The 16,984-nt window shown below is 46.5% G+C and overlaps 1 protein-coding gene across 2 annotated transcripts in view; it reads left to right on the forward strand.

Annotated features, from left to right (window-relative positions):
- TRAF3IP1 (TRAF3 interacting protein 1) overlaps positions 1–16,984 on the forward strand; it is a 37,898-nt gene that overhangs the window by 4,526 nt on the left and 16,388 nt on the right. Inside the window, exons 2-7 of one of the 2 annotated variants that reach the window (XM_061575454.1) lie at positions 6,020–6,088; positions 7,994–8,155; positions 10,313–10,462; positions 12,637–13,080; positions 16,228–16,284; positions 16,507–16,542. In XM_061575454.1, the coding sequence (XP_061431438.1) occupies positions 6,020–6,088; positions 7,994–8,155; positions 10,313–10,462; positions 12,637–13,080; positions 16,228–16,284; positions 16,507–16,542 (918 nt within the window). The remainder of the gene's footprint in view (positions 1–6,019; positions 6,089–7,993; positions 8,156–10,312; positions 10,463–12,636; positions 13,081–16,227; positions 16,285–16,506; positions 16,543–16,984) is intronic. The other variant, XM_061575455.1, reaches the window with a different exon arrangement.

Below are 16,984 nucleotides of genomic sequence, written 5' to 3' on the forward strand. Positions count from 1 at the left end.
CAAACGCGCGTTGATTCTAAATGTGGAGGGAAAAACCAGAGGAACCGGAGAAAAAACCACGCGACCACGGAGAGAGAGACACGCAAACTCCAAATATAAAGGCGTCAGGGTCCAGATCGAACCCACGACCTCCTGAATACCTAGCGAGGTCATTAACATCTCACCACCATGTGCATAGCTCCCGTGGCTTCCTACTATCGAAAGGAGTAAACCTGCCGATGTTTTCATCTCCACCAATGTGGAAAATGGCCCAGGCGGTGTACGTTGTACACTTCAAACGAGATGTGAAATCTGCCCAGATTTATGCCTGACATGTAAAAAGGTCAATTATCGATTCGTAGTTGCTTTCTCTTGGGTTAGATCACGTAGGTATTCTTGGGTTTTTTCGGTAAATTCACGTAGGTACAAAAATAAAAATAAATAAAAGTAAAATAAAATAAAAATCACGACGTTTCGGAGGCAACACAAGCTTCCGTCTTCAGGTGGAACCGTCACAGCCCGCTTGCTGTATCAAATAAATGAGAATTTCCAAGAGATCCGATCCCGTATATATACTGGTTGAGGGGGGAGGAGCCAGGACAGGCCCCCTTTTTATTATTATTCCCAAGAATATGAATCCTTGCAGTCACGAAAGCTTCAAATCTAGAATCACGTAGGTAGTTTGTTGTCCTTCCCCCGCACCTCCGATTAGCACGCTTAGCTACGTATGGTACGTAGGTTCATTGTTAACTATAACCCTCCACCACTCGACGAAGCGAGGTTTCGTGATCTTATACGCCGTGTTTATTTATGCGCAGAGGGTCGTCCCGCATGAAACTTTAACGAGCACGGTGGCAATGCCAAGCTGTATAATCCACCATGCAGCAGTTGTCATGACGAGTAGCTGGACTGTCAGTTTAACACGTAGGCTTTCGCGACCAATGTTATTCATAATCAACGATTTTTGGGTTTAGATCGCGTTTATTTATAAATGTGTCGTAACCCTCCACCACCCGACACGGCCAATCAGTAAAAAATGTGTCACGTTGACAAAGACAAATAGTTCACTGCTTTAGCCCACCGGTGTGTTGAAGCAACAACATTCACAATTTGAGTACGACGTTTCGCTGGTAATTACAACCAGATCCATAAAGTCGGCATCCCTTTACGACCTATAGTCAGTACAATTGGCTCTGCCACCTATAAATTAGCAAAATATGTAACTAAACAAATTCAGCCTTACATCGGTAGGACATCATCATTCATAAGAAATTCAGAACATCTTGTGAATATGATCAAAGATATTAAACTTAACCCTAATGATATTTTGGTGAGTTTTGATGTGATTTCGCTATTCACTAAGGTTCCAGTGAGCGAGTCGCTTAAATTACTTGATACACTGGTAAAGAATACAGGTTTACCAAAAGATATTCCGAAACTCGCAGACCATTGTTTAAATAACACTTACTTCTTATGGAGAGGCGAATTCTTTAAACAAAGGGAGGGAGCAGCAATGGGCTCTCCTTTATCTCCTGCTATAGCAAATTTGTACATGGAAAACTTTGAAACCAGAGCACTTGCCTCGAGCACATTAAAACCATCCTTTTGGTTTAGATATGTGGATGACACTTTGGTTGTCTGGCCACATGGTAAAGATACACTTAACGATTTTCTAAATCATCTCAATGCACAAAACCCGGCCATTCAGTTCACCATGGAAATGGAGGTGAATAACACACTCCCGTTCCTGGATATTTTACTTGGGCATGGCCCAAACGGTAAAATAACACACAGCGTTTACAGAAAGCCAACGCACACTGATGCCTATCTGAATGCAGATTCGCATCATCACCCAGCTCAGAAATCCTCTCTTATCAAGACGCTCATACATCGGGCTAAAACAGTGTCAGATGGTGAAAGTCTAGTGAGAGAGATTAAACATGTTAAAGAAGCACTAAGACAGAATGGCTACAATAATGCTCAAATTAACAGAGCACTAAAAGCCAAAACACGATCGCAAAGCAACACTGCTGAAAGCGATCAGATTATTAAAACAATAAAAATACCATTTATCTCAGGAGTAACTGATAAATTAGCCCGTGTTTTGCAAAAGCAAAACATTACAGTAAGATTTGGTACAGTACACAAAATTCAACAACTAGTAACGTGCACTAAAGACGAATTACCTAAATTATCAACAGAAGGTGTATATCGGATTAATTGTGTATGTGGCAGATGCTATATTGGACAGACAGGGCGTAACGTTAGTGTAAGACTTAAAGAACACCAGAGAAATATTAAACTATCACAAACACAACTGTCGGCAGTAGCAGAACATGCATGCCAACAGGGACACTCAATTGATTTTGACAACGTGGAAGTGTTGTGTAAAACTAGTTACTACTGGCAAAGACTAATTAGAGAATCGATTGAAATTGAGAGAAACAGAAATAACTTTAATCGCTCAGACAGCTACAGGCTTAGTGCGGCCTGGAAGCGTATTATTAAATAAGATACATTACAATTACTTATAAGGGAAACAACCACTAACAGATTACTAATGTAGCATAATCACAATAAAACACATTCCAAATGATTACTAATCTACAACTCGCATCGTAACAATAGCCTGATTACTAATCTAGTATATAATACAATCACTCCCCCCTTGAATCTTTGCACCTGATGAGTTAATGAGTTAATGATGACGTCATCCTGCTGCTGCTCTATATAAGAACGGGAGACACAGGAGAGCCTCACCATTCTGGCGAATTGCCCGATGATGCTGGTTGTAATTACCAGCGAAACGTCGTACTCAAATTGTGAATGTTGTTGCTTCAACACACCGGTGGGCTAAAGCAGTGAACTATTTGTCTTTGTCAACGTGACACATTTTTTACTGATTGGCCGTGTCGGGTGGTGGAGGGTTACGACACATTTATAAATAAACGCGATCTAAACCCAAAAATCGTTGATTATGAATAGCTGGACTGTGCTGCGCTAAGTCTTGAGTCAGGTCGTCTCTCTCCGCTCAATCGAGTCTGAGGTGGCGATCATCTCCCTGGACGCAATTAAGCCAGTGGTGGAGATTCTACATTGCTATAGTGGGGCCAGTCTCTTCACAGGACAACCACATTTTATTACGTCTTTGAAGGGCGGTTTTGAGTGGGATAGTGTTAGACTTGCCCCTTTAATGTACCCGACGATTACTCATTTTTTACCTGGTACCACGAGATAGTAATCGATTATTAATCGATAAATTCAACCTAAAGTAATCCGTAATCACGATGACTCAAATTTAGTGAAATTCGTCCACTCTTATAATGAATTGCTTACGACCTCTGAAGAATTGACAATCATTTTATCATGCGGAAGATTCAATTCACCCTATCCTGGACTCAAGAATACATTTTAATTGGTGAAGCAGTGCGTCCAAACGTACATTGCGTCTTCTCACGATGCATCATTGCGTGGATGTTGTTCTCGTCAGCTTGCATAAATAAATGACATTGCGAGCTCAGATAAAAAGGATTACGTGAGGAGCAAACAGATCGGAGGCACTCGTACGATATTCCAGAGAAGGAACTAATGAAGCCAAGTGAGAATGTGTCCTTCTGTGTGTTCGTTCGTGTTCCCGATTCAGATGAAGAGGAATGCGTTTGGTGGCCGTTGCGTAACAATTGGCGAAACACGTCTACCAACAAACCGTGTTGGCACTAGCAACAGTGTTGATGTGGCTTCGCTAATTGCTTCTTCTTGGCTAGCTCCGTAACGGGACAAGGCATGTTGCAAAACGTGGCTTCGTTCTCTCCCGCGCTGCTCGGAGAGACAGCTGTTCTACCCTGTCCTCAAGTGGCCGTAGCGTAGGCTTTATCCCGGACTGATCGAGCGCAATTGAAAAGTTTATCCGGCCCTTGTGAGTCAAGCGGTCGGTTCGTAATCATCCAAATTGTCCTGCAGGCTCGCGTTCAAGAAATAACTCGGGCATCCCATTTGTGAGTCTTCTTGACTGTATGCTCGGAAGATTTGTAGCCGATTTCAAATCGTTACCGCTCGTGTATGCACTGAAGTAGGAGGGATGCGGCCGGCAGTGAACTTTTTAATGCAGAAATAAGAGAAAAATAACGTAACACATTCGTAAAATAACTGCCTCGTAAGGAAATAACATGTATAATCGGCAAATGTCTTTGAGTTTTTGTTGTTTGCACTTGTACACCACTACAAAAGTAGTGTCACAAAATATATTTGTTTAATTTTAACGTAGACTCATGCCAGCTTTGACACTGGATGATGAAACTCTTAGTTTTTTCGGTTAAGTCACGTAGGTAAAAAATGAAATAAATTTGTATTAATTTTTTATTAATTTTTATTAATTTTAATTTCATGTTTTACCTACGTGACTTTACCGAAAAAACTAAGAGTATGAATCCTTGCAGTCACGAAAGCTTCAAATCTAGAACTGGATGATGATGATGTGTAATAAGGCAGCAAAGTTTAGTTGGGTCCATCCATAAAAGAACTTTATTACCAGATGTGTGTGTCCATTGAGACAGAAGTTCCTGTTGAAAGGGGGGAGCATCTCAAGTTCAAGTTGATGTATTAGGTGTAGCCCTGTGAGCCATTCGGCTCTTGAATCGGGTGCAACCGCAACAAACAAAAACATAAACAAAAAATATCTTAAAGTGACTATGTGACTAAGTGCAAACAGAAAATCCAAGAAAAGACAGAAAAATATTGCAGAAAAAACACCGTACAACAACGCTGTGTGCAAAAATCCCAGTGGGATGCAAGTCAAATAACAACCACAACAACCACAAGACAACTTAGATTTAGGCCATCAGTCTAACTCTGTACTACAACAAACAAACATGGCTAAACCAATACACTTTTCGCAATCACCAAAATAAAGCCATGAAAGCAATGAAAAAGCAATCGTAGGAACTGTGACGGAATTTTCTGCAGTGTGGAGAGATATAAAATAATCTCGGTGTGACACACAAACAACTCATTCATAAAAATCAACAAAGGCAAGTCAAAAATATATTCACGATACATATTGTGTGGGGATACTGATTAAACAACCTTTCAGCCATACAGTTCGTACAGAAAGGTTGTGAACATGATGATCCGTGCAACGGTCGCTAATATTTAACAACATTGGTGTGCGTTTTTTGAGAGTCATCTCTTCCTATTTTTATTTTTATAGCAGCGGTCACGAATGACTTGATCTTCGTGCCTCTTGCACACTGGCCGACCCCAGTGATTCAAGTGTTAGGCTGTCGATTAGTAAACCACCTACTATAATGAAAAAGCCAATCGTTCTACTTTTGCTTTTAAATCCATATGGGTTAAAATGTTTTTCCAAAGTTTTTTTTTACTTATTGGCTATGCCTGGTGGTGGTGGTGGTGGGTAAATGACACATTCATATTTACGCGATCTAACCCAAAACTTTTTTCGTTTATGAATAATATTGGTCGCGAAAACCTGCGTGTTAAATTGGTCAAATGTCTAACGGCCTTCCACTTAAATGTGTGGGTTTGGCTGCTGTCTTACACAGCGCGTGCAATTGTTTCCGTTTGTCTGTATTATAACAATCGTTGTGATACAACATCGGTGACTTATTATCTGAACCGATCCTGGGCCCTCCCCTAGATCGACTGAGCCTCAAATGAGTACCCGTTGCGGTGTGTGACCAGCGCCACTGGGGAGATGGAGGCGGTCGGACGTGTGGTGCTGGCCAACACGCCTGACCGCCCTTGTATGCCGTGCCGGTTTTCATCGCTGCTGCTCGCTAACAGCACTTGCCCCAACAAGCTGTTAAGGCTATACAGGGGAGATCTTTATTTTTGGTGGTGATGATAGTGGCACAGGTTGAGCAGTCGAAGTCTTCGTAACGCTGAATGATTTTCAAACCCCTTAATTTCACTAGTAAAAAAACCCACAATCGTTATGATACGCGCAAAGGCAACAACGATGAACAATGCCATCCGTCTGACCTTGACCTGGTTTTTGTGTGTTTTTTTTTATTTCATCCTGCAGGTGATCCGCACAACCGGGTTCATGAAGGGACTTTACGGCGAGTCGGATATGAAATCGGACAACGTGAAGGTACACACCAATTCCTCGTTTCCGTTTCCTCCGATGACAGCTTGCCAACTTCTTCTTCTTCTTGGTTCTTTCGGTAAAGTCACGTAGAAGGAAAATAATAAAAATAAAACATAATAAAATAATTCTCACGACGTTTCGGCCACAACGCAAGCAGCCGTCCTCAGGTGAAGAACAGGTCTGTCGGAAAGACAGCGTCTGAGGACGGCTGCTTGCGTTGTGGCCGAAACGTCGTGAGAATTATTTTATTATGTTTTATTTTTATTATTTTATTATTTTCCTTCTACGTGACTTTACCGAAAGAACCGTGAAGATGAATCCCTGCAGTCACGAAAGCTTTAAATCGAAGCTTGCCAACTGTTCCCCGTCCAGTTCCCTTCCGTGTCCCTGGCTGACTTGCAGCGTTGAGCTGGTGGCCCTTCAGTGTTGAGTGAGCGAGGTCAGTGGAGGATTACTCTCCAGAAGGGTTTGAGTGGTGGAGCAATCGTCCAGTGGCCTTTGACTGACATGGCGTGAGGCCGTGTTTAATGGCCGGGAAGGGATGTTTAGTTAAGACTCCTACGGCGTAGTAGTAGGTTTTTAGCCTTTTAAACTGGTACAAAACTGACACCTTTATTCAAGGCATCATGTTTGCAATAACCACAACACAAGTAGTCAAACAAGCAAACAAAGAAGCAACTCTGATAATGATAATGATATGCACTGTCCTTGAAGTTGATTGGTCCACACCCGAGACGGCTTTCTTTAGAGCCTAGTCCCCATTGGTGTTGGACCAGATGACACCAGAAGGCGTACAACTCAAACACAGTGCAATATCAGAGTATTGAGAGCTCGGGGTAAGCATTTACACTATGAGATCTGTTTTACCAGTGGAAAAATATAGTAGTAGGTTTTTACCCTTTTAAACTGGTACAAAACTGACACCTTTATTCAAGGCATCATGTTTGCAATAACCACAACACAAGTAGTCAAAAAAGCAAACAAAAAGAAGCAACTCTGATAATGATAATAATATGCACTGTCCTTGAAGTTGATTGGTCCACACCCGAGACGGCTTTCTTTAGAGCCTAGTCCCCATTGTAATTGGGGTTTTATGGGGATTAAATAATTGTTTAAATATCGGCAGTGGAGTGTGACCCCATTGTGCACCGCTGACTATATTGTAACCCCTCGCTTTAACGCGTGTTCAGCGGTGCGATACGGTACAGCGGAATGATGCAGTACGAGTTATTTGTCGCGCGATCTCACTGCACGTGCGAAGTCGTACATCGTATCTGGCCAAACTGTATCGTTGCACAGGAGAGGGAGGCCAAGGTCACCTTTGTGACGTGACGCGAGGCTGTGTTTAATGGCCAGAAAATGGATGCTTAGTTACGATGCCTACAGCGTAATTGGGTTTTATTGGGATTCAAATGATTGCTTAAATGTAGGCATCGGAGCGAGCCCTCATTGTACACCGCTCGCTACACGGTAACTCCTCGCGCAACGCATGGTGTTCGCATTACAACGTGTTTTCGCTGTAACACAGTTCTTCCAGATGTAACAATAGGTTTTACCCTTTCTGGCAATAAAACAGTTGTGTTAAGATGTTAAAACACCAAACAGAAACCTTTTGCAAGGAATCATGTTACTGCATTAACCACATATACTTGTGGTGAGCATGCAAACAAAAACTCTGGTTGCATTGTTTTTGAAAACCGATTGGTCCACACCAGAGGCAGCTTTCTTTAGAGCCTCATCTCAAACAGTGTCAGACCAGAGGACGCCAAAAGGCGAACAACACAAAGACAATTCACTATCAGGACATTGAGAGCTCGGAGTGAGCAACTCAATTATCCGTCCCGCGATCTCACCGCACGTGCATGCGTAGTAGCACATCGTATCGCGCCAAACTTTATCGTTGCACAGGAGAGGGAGGCCAAGATCACCTTCCTGCAGAAGGCCATCGATGTGGTGGCGATGGCGTCGGGGGAGGCCGTGCCGGTGCGTCCGTCCAAGATCGTGGCCGGTCACGAGCCGGAGAGAACCAACGAGTTCCTGCAAGCGCTCGCACAGTGCTGCCTCAGCAAGGTGGGGGCGGTAGGATGGCAGCGTCACGCAGCAACGGTGGCGAGATGTTGATTACCTCGCCTGGTATACAGGAGGAGCTCGTGGGTTCGATCCCGACCATGACGACGCCTGTTGTATGTTTGGAGTTTGTGTGTTCTCTCTCGCTCGTCATCATCACCACGGTGGCTAGGAGATGTTAACTACCTCGCCTGGTACGCAGTAGGTCGTGGGTTCGATCCCCGACCCTGACGCCTGTTGTATGTGGAGTTTGTGTGTTCCCCTCTCGCTCGCTCATCATCACGGTGGCTAGGAGATGTTAACTCCCCCGCCTGGTACGCAGTAGGTCGTGGGTTCGATCGCCGACCCTGACGCCTGTTGTATGTGGAGTTTGTGTGTTCTCTCTCGCTCATCATCATCACGGTGGCTAGGAGATGTTAACTACCTCGCCTGGTATGCAGTAGGTCGTGGGTTCGATCCCCGACCCTGACGCCCGTTGTATGTGGAGTTTGTGTGTTCTCTCTCGCTCATCATCATCACGGTGGCTAGGAGATGTTAACTACCTCGCCTGGTACGCAGTAGGTCGTGGGTTCGATCCCCGACCCTGACGCCCGTTGTATGTGGAGTTTGTGTGTTCTCTCTCGCTCATCATCATCACGGTGGCTAGGAGATGTTAACTACCTCGCCTGGTATACAGGAGGTCGTGGGTTCGATCCCTTACCCTGACGCCTGTTGTATGTGGAGTTTGCGTGTCTCTCTCTCGCTCGTCATCATCACGGTGGCTAGGAGATGTTAACTACCTCGCCTGGTATACAGGAGGTCGTGGGTTCGATCCCTGACCCTGACGACGCCTGTTGCTGTATATTTGGAGTCTGCGTCTCTCATCATCATCGCGGTGGCTAGGAGATGTCAACTACCTCGTCTGGTATACAGGAGGTGGTGGGTTCGATGCTGTATAGTTGGAGTTTGCCTTTCCCTCTCTTTTTCGCTCCCCGTGGTCGCATGGATTTTTCTCCGGGTCCTCTGGTTTTTGCCTCCACATGTAGAATCAATATGCGTTTCAAATATTTGCTCGCTATACATTTTTGCACGATAAGCCACTTCGTTGGGCTATCATTTGTGGCCAGGTCACTTCTGAAAAAGAGCTATACAGTACAGTGGGACTTACCTGGTAAAATAAAAAATAGTTTAGCCGCATCAACAACGGGGACGCACGTTTATGGCATTACCTTTTAATGCACGCTAATACGTGTCTAATATAATCTGCTACCACAGCGGAATGAGTATCGTCCCGTGCCCTGTTGGGGGGGTGGGGGGGGGGGAGGATTGTCGGGATTGATTTGACCGTACGGACGGACGTACATTGAACTTCTTTCGCACCGTACGTAGCCAACGGTGCATATTGGAAGTGCTGTGACGAATCACCACACCCCCCGGCTTCCTCCCTCCCTCCTCACGATTTGGTCATCTGTCTCTCCCCATTCAGGCTCGCGATGCAAGGCTGAAACAAACTAATTTCTAAACTTTTAAATGAAACAATTTTTTTCATTCTTTTTCCAGGTAAGGCCCCTCTGAGCTAAAAAATCTCTTTTTAAGAAGCGACCTGGCGGCCACAAATGATAGCTCAACGAATTGTCTTATCACGTGCGAATGTATAGCGGCCAAATACTCCAAACATGTGTTGTTACTAAATGTGGAGGGGAAAACCCAAGGACCCTGAGAAAAATCCACGCGACCACGGGGAGAGAGAGAGAGAGACCATGCAAACTCTAAATATACAGGTGACAGGGTCGGGATTCAACCCACGACCTCCTGCATACCGGGCGAGAGAGTTAACATCTCACCACATTTGTGAATAACAACAAACTCAACACAAAAACAAGTCCTGAAGAAAGCAGTACGTCGCCACGTTGTGCAGTGTCGGTCCAAGGCGGCGGGCGTCGTAGTCATTGCATCCCAGTCGTCGTCATCATGATCGCGATCCATGGCCAGATAGGCCATCGGTATCCACTGCACATTTCGTCAATTGTTTCCACTTTCCTCCGCCTTGTACCACTCTGCTCAAGTAGTGTCCTCATGTCGTGTGTCGTAGTAGCAGCACAGCACAACGCTGGATCTTGCCGCGCTGCCCTCAGCCGAGCCTGCGCATGGCGCTGTTGTGTCCCCCCCCCCCCACCGCAGCTGCCGAGCGAGGACGCAGTGAGACGCGTGCTCGCCGGGGAGAAGCCCGACGCCAAGCCCGACGCCAAGAGCGACGCTAAGAGCGGCGCCGCACCGGTGAAGTCGCAGGGCAAGGAGAACCGCGACGAGCGCCCGTCGCGGCAACGAGAGGTGTGCCGCCCCTTCAACGCCGCATCACGCCCCGTCACCGCCCCGTCACCGCCCGTCACCGCCGCTGCTCTACTCCGTGCGGCGGTCGCCTTACCAGCGGCGGCGGTGACGGCGGTGGTGGTGGTGCCAGATGCCCGCGAGGTTCTGATGCTGGGTCGTGGTGGACGTTCCGGACAATTGGAATGGGAATATTCATACTCTTAGTGTTTTTCGGTAAAGTCACGTAGGTGAAAAAATGAAATTAAAATGAATAAAAAATAAAATGCATTTATTATTTTATTTTTATTTTTTAAATTTCATTTTTTTATCTACGTGACTTTACCGAAAAAACTAAGAGTCATTTTATTTTTATTAATTTTAATTTCATAACAAAAATTAAATATTTTTTTTTTCATTTTTTCACCTACGTGACTTTACCGAAAAAACCTAAGAATATGAATCCTTGCAGTCACGAAAGCTTCAAATCTAGAATCGGAATATATTTATACGGTTTGATCCCTTGCGACTCGGTCGCAGTTGCGTTCAAGAAGAAACACCGCGTGATGGAAAAATGGCGTTATAATGAGGAATGTAATAATATAGGGGGTAAAGCACAGGGCGCGACAATGCGTGACATTCGTACGCAGGCCGAACAAACACTGAGGTGCGTGGGTAGCATCCAGAAGCATCAACTAGTGGCATGTGTGAGGCTACGCCGAGGTAGCCGTTACCAACGCTTATTCCTACTCGCGCGACGTGGTTCCGTTCACTCGATCGCGTTATATTCAATTTGCATCCGCGTTATAACAAAACCTGTTCCCTAATTACACTAGGCTCTAAGGAAAGCTGTCTCGGGTGTGGACCAATCAACTTCAAGGACAGTGCATACATTATCAGAGTTATGTTTTTTGTTTGCATTCTGACTGCAGGTATTGTGGTCTATGCAAACATGACTCCTTGTAAAAAAGGTGTCAGTTTTGTTGCCAGATAGAAGGGTAAAAAAACAATTATCATATTTTTACTGGCAAATGAGGTTCCAATGGTACATTAGTCGCGTTACATCCAACTCGCGTTTTGAAAACAACACGCGGCGTTATAGGAGAACGGACTGTCCTTGAGGAATCCGATGATCATCGCCAGCCCGCCCCACACCCCCCCCGTCCTCTGGGGGTTTGTCAAAATCGGCACGGCTTGGATGGAGTGGTCCTCGCCGTGGAAATGTGGAGTTTCCGCGGCTAGCTCAAGGCTGTGAGTGGAGGTGAACGTCACACCGAGAGCGTATCTTTCCACCGCTGCACGGAAACTACAATGCAGTTATATTTTTTTGTTTTTGATTGGATTTTTGTTCCAGTGTACTGTTGTACAGCTCCATTGGAAACCTCATTTGCCAGTAGAAAAATATGAAAATTGTTTTTTTACCCTTTTATCTGGCAACAAAACTGACACCTTTTGCTTACCCCGAGCTCTCATGCTCTGATAGTGCATTGTCTTTGAGTTGTGCGCCTTTTGGCGTCGTCTGGTCCAACACCACGTGAGACTAGGCTCTAAGGAAAGCTGTCTCGGGTGTGGACCAATCAACTTCAAGGACAGTGCATACATTATCAGAGTTGTGTTTTTTGTTTGCATTACGACTGCAGGTATTGTGGTCTATGCAGACATGACTCCTCGTAAAAAAGGTGTCAGTTTTGTTGGCAGATAAAAGGGTAAAAAACCAATTATCATGTTGTATAGCTCTTTGTCAATCTACTGCGAGATGATAGCCTCCCCCCCCCCCCACACCTTTTGGGTGGTGGAGGTTATTTCACCACGGTTCACCACGCTGTCAAGTGAGGGATGATGAAGGTGGGGAGCAAACAAGTACAGTACAACAATTGGATTGATCTGCATTGCCTTTGCTGCCCAACCACAGAGGGAGTTGGAAGACGCTCTGACATTGTGCTTAGAGGATAGCTAGCAAGCCCACACAAGTTCTTTGGACGTGACCGTCCATCCGTCCGTTCCTCCCCCCAGCCAGCCATCGCCAGCTTTGCTGGCTGGGTGAAATTGACGCCCAAGCTGCCGTCACCTACCGTGCCGTGGGCGTTTCGGCGGCGCCGCGCGTGTCAAATCCGTTGCCGCCCGCACGCGACGCGTTCTGCGCGTCGATGGTTGACGCCGTCCGCCGGCTCGCGTTTCCGTCCGCGTCTCTTGGGCAGACCAAGAAGGAGGTGGAGTTCAAGGAGCCCTCGGGCAGCCGCGAACGCCAGGAGAAGGAGGCCTCCTCGCAAGACAGGCACCATCGCGACAGGGACAAGGACAAGAGCAAGGAGGGAGACAAAGACGGCAAGGGCAGGGAGAGGGAAAGAGAGCGGCACGCGTCCAAAGACGGCGAAAGGGACCGAGAGAGGACGAAGGACGGCCACCGCGACAGAGACTCGGAGCGGAGGCGGGAGAAGGAGAGCAACGCGGAGGGCTCCAAGGAGCGGGAGAGGGTCGGGGCGAGGGAGCGGGAGAGGGGGGAGAGGGGCGGGGAGCGGGGGGAGAGGGGCGGGGAGCGGAAGGACAGGGACGAGCGAGGAGACCGGGTGGCCGCGGGAAGCAGCAAAGACAAGGACAGGCGGAGGGACAAGCAGCGCGACGAAGAGAAAAAAGATAAAAAGGTGAGCGGGGACGTATGCTGCAGCCGATGGGTGGGGGAGGTTGGGAGTGGGGGGTCGCTTCGTCTCTGCAGCTGACCCCGCTGTCAATTAGTTCTCTGTGTTCAAGTGCAGGCTCCAGGACCCCTTACTCTTCCACTCTGCCTATGACTGTCTCTATCAAATGTTTCGGTACAGCGACCTGATTTGTGGTGGGTCGTACAAAATAGTAACAACAACAAAATAAGTCTTCTTGGTTCTTTCGGTAAAGTCACGTAGAAGGGAAGTAATAAAATAATAAAAAACATAATAAAATAATTCTCACGACGTTTCGGCCACAACGCAAGCAGCCGTCCTCAGGTGAAGACCAGGTCTTAGACGGCTGCTTGCGTTGTGGCCGAAACGTCGTGAGAATAATTTTATAATTTTTTTTTATTTTATTATTTCCCTTCTACGTGACTTTACCGAAAGAACCAAAAAGATGAATCCCTGCAGTCACGAAAGCTTTAAATCGAAACAAAATACGTTTTAAAATGTTCGGCCCTTTTTGAAGGCCTTCCCATGCTGTATTTGTTGTCATTGGCGTTATTTAATCCTTTCCCGTTCCGAGACTTCTGCCAGTTGCAGGGTGGGGGGGTCCCGTTCACCGCCGAATCTCGGACCGCGTGAGCGACTCGGCTTAATTTTATTTCGAGAGGCATAGCGGCGATATTTTTTAAGAGATTGTACTCAATGCGGAGAACTGTAGTGACACGACCGCCACATTATTATAGCTGGCGCCAGACTCTGCCACACGCCCTCCCACATGGCCTTGTGGGTGCTTCGGTCCCGTTAACGTTATTTTATTTTCGTTTTTCTTCCGATTATGTACACGTACGTCATCGGAATGTTGAAAGGGTTAACAATCCTTCACGTTGGTGAGTGCACGATATCAAGTTCAAGTTCATGTATTAGGTATAGCCCTGTGAGCCATTCGGCTCTTGAATCGGGTGCAACCGCAACAAACAAAAAACAAAAACATGAACAAAAAAACATCTTAAAGTGAATGTGTGACTGAGTGCAAACAGAAAATCCAAGAAAAGACAGCAAAATATTGCAGAAAACAACACCGTACACCAAAGCTGTGTGAAGGGGAAGACCAGGTCCGCTTCAGATATCCCTCGCCACTGGTATTCTCCAGTGCCCAGGAATCCAACTCGGGTCACTGGGTTTACAGCACAGCGTTGTAACCCACCGCTCCACCTCTCCCGCAAACAGACCATCGGGCCCGTATATATGAACGTTGATTTAAAAAAAGAGACTATAAATAACCTGAAGAAAAACTCAGGTCGGCTTCTGCGCACTCGGTCGAGAAGTCACCCTGTCTGCCCTCACCATAGCTGCGGTCACAGCCCACGGGCCGCTAATGGGATCAGTGAAGCGAGGTTCACGGTGGAGAGATGTTCACGACCTCGCTTGCTATACAGGAGGTCGTGGGTTCGATCCCAACCCCCCCGAGGCCTGTATATTTGGAGTTTGCGTGTCTCTCTCCCCTTGTTGTCGAGCGGATTTTTCTCCGGGTCCTCCGGTTTTCCCCTCCACGTTTAGAATCAACATCACGCGTTTCGAGTATTTGGCCACTATAAATTTCCACGCGATGATGATGAGCCACTTCGTTGCGCTGTCATTTGTGATGGCCAGATCGCTTCTGAAAAAGAGCTACATAGCTCAAGTGGGCATTACACCTGGTAACATTTAAAATAGTTTAACAGTTCAGTTTTGCATTGCTGCGGTCACACCCCTGCGGGCAGCTAATGGGATCAACGGAGCGAGCCTCTTATTTATTTAACCTGGGTGAGGGCCTTTGAGTTACAAGGCCTCCCCCCCCCCCCAGCCACCACCACCCCTCCCCCTCCGGCACTTGAGCAATGCAAACCAGGCCAAGGCAACTTAACGGTGACTCCGGCCGGCAAAACAGACGAGCTGGCGCTCCACGGAGGGTGACTGCAGAGCTGCTGTGCCAAGAAAATGGGATTGAAATTAAAACTATTTGAAGGTTTACCAGGTGAGGCCCACTTGAGCTATTTTTCAGGAAGCGACCTCTTGATATGCAAATTCTTTTGTCAAGGCGCCCCTTCCCCCCCCCCTTCCAACCCAGCTTAAATATACGCTCCAAGCATGGTGCTGTTACATTCAGACGCTGTCTCCCCGACAGACCTGGTCTTCACCTGATGACGGCTGCTTGCGTTGTGGCCGAAACGTCGTGAGAATTATTTTATTATGTTTTATTTTTATTATTTTATTACTTCCATTCTACGTGACTTTACCGAAAGAACCAAGAAGATGAATCCCTGCAGTCACGAAAGCTTTAAATCGATATTTAGATGGGTTGCTAACGATATTTGTTGACTTTCCCGAAAAGGGAATGGCATTCGGTGCCCGTGCAGCCTTCGGATGTTCCGGTTTAATGTCAAAAACAAATTGTCCGGAACCGAAAAAACCTCGGCTGTATTCACTATCGATCGGTTCACCGGATTGTTGACGATCGAACCGGGGAGCGGTGCTATTCACCCCGCCCCCTCCCCCCCACCAGCGCTGCACATCGCTCCCACGTCACGGTTCGGTGTCACAATTCGATTCAGGAATTCTGGTGTGTGTTTTTTATCGTTTTTTTCATATTGAACAAGAGCACCGACAGGGGGTTACAGCCTGCTCCGTGAGCGACGAGGCCCGGTGCCCACGGTCCCGCGGTGATTTGGGCAGATTCTGTTTGTTAACATTGCCGCAAAAATGGCAGCAACCCGCAGCGTTGTTTTGTGAACCCGACTCATGAAACGGATGCGAATTGCTTGAAGAAAAAAAACATTAATTCGTACAGGATTTGAAGCGTGCGTCGCAACCTTCTCATTGATACACTTATATTTTTTTTATCAATATATGCATCTTTCCACTGATTTTACCTCGTAAATAAACCGTGCACCGAGTTTTACTTGCTCAGCCGCTGAACTATTTCCGTCGTACACAAAAATAGAATGTAATGTATGTTCAACTTCCTTCACACCGTACTTGGCCATTCCCATGCTAATCAGAGGTGAGGGTTGGGATCGAACCCACGACCTCCTGTATACCAGGCGAGCTAGCTAACATTTCGCCACTGTGAGCTGCTGCCAATTGCTGTGTTGTGTGACCCAGTCCAGAGACAGGGAGCCGCCGACTGCAGCTACTTCAGAAGACGCACGAGGGCTGGAGGTAAGTGACCGTGGCTTGCAAGGGGGAGGGAGGCTTCCTGGGACACTTACCTCCTTACCCAACGCTCCGTGAATGCATTTGGCACATTTCTATTGGGGTCCGTATCTCACACGCTTTGTTCTTGGAGCTTTTACCATTGCTGATCATTTCACGGCTTCAAGTAACCCAGTGTTAAGACGAGTGTGCGTGCATGCGTGCGTGCCTTTCTCATTCTGTCGCAAGCCTGCGTCTGAGCCTGCCGATGCTGTGGATTTTGAGGTATTTTCCTTTCACCATCTGCACCTTGAATTCAAAGGAAGACGCGACCCAAACTGTGTTTTAAGCCATTCCATTACACCGATGTTGTCGATAAGTTCCAACCGCTTCTCACTCGGCACCTTGAAAAAGGCCTGCCCATGCTGGGTCTGTCATTGGGGGTTGTTTGACCACGCTGTGTTATGCTGCTCGGTGCAGGATGTTCAAACACCAAATAGAAACCTTTTGCAAGGAGTCGAGTCTGCATTAACCACACGTGGTGAACATGTAAACAAACACGCTCTGAAGGGCAAACCCCATTCTTATTCATGGTCATACTTTGATAATGGGAAACAAAGTCCCATGATATTCATAATAAAGGTTTTTTGGTTATTTATAAATGTGTCGTAACCCTCCACAACCCGACACGGCCAAACAGTAAAAAAGTGTCACGTTTACAAAGGAC

The sequence above is a fragment of the Lethenteron reissneri genome, chromosome 58 (assembly GCF_015708825.2).
Source record: "Lethenteron reissneri isolate LAM-NWPU_2019-01 chromosome 58, ASM1570882v1, whole genome shotgun sequence".
NCBI lineage: Eukaryota > Metazoa > Chordata > Hyperoartia > Petromyzontiformes > Petromyzontidae > Lethenteron > Lethenteron reissneri.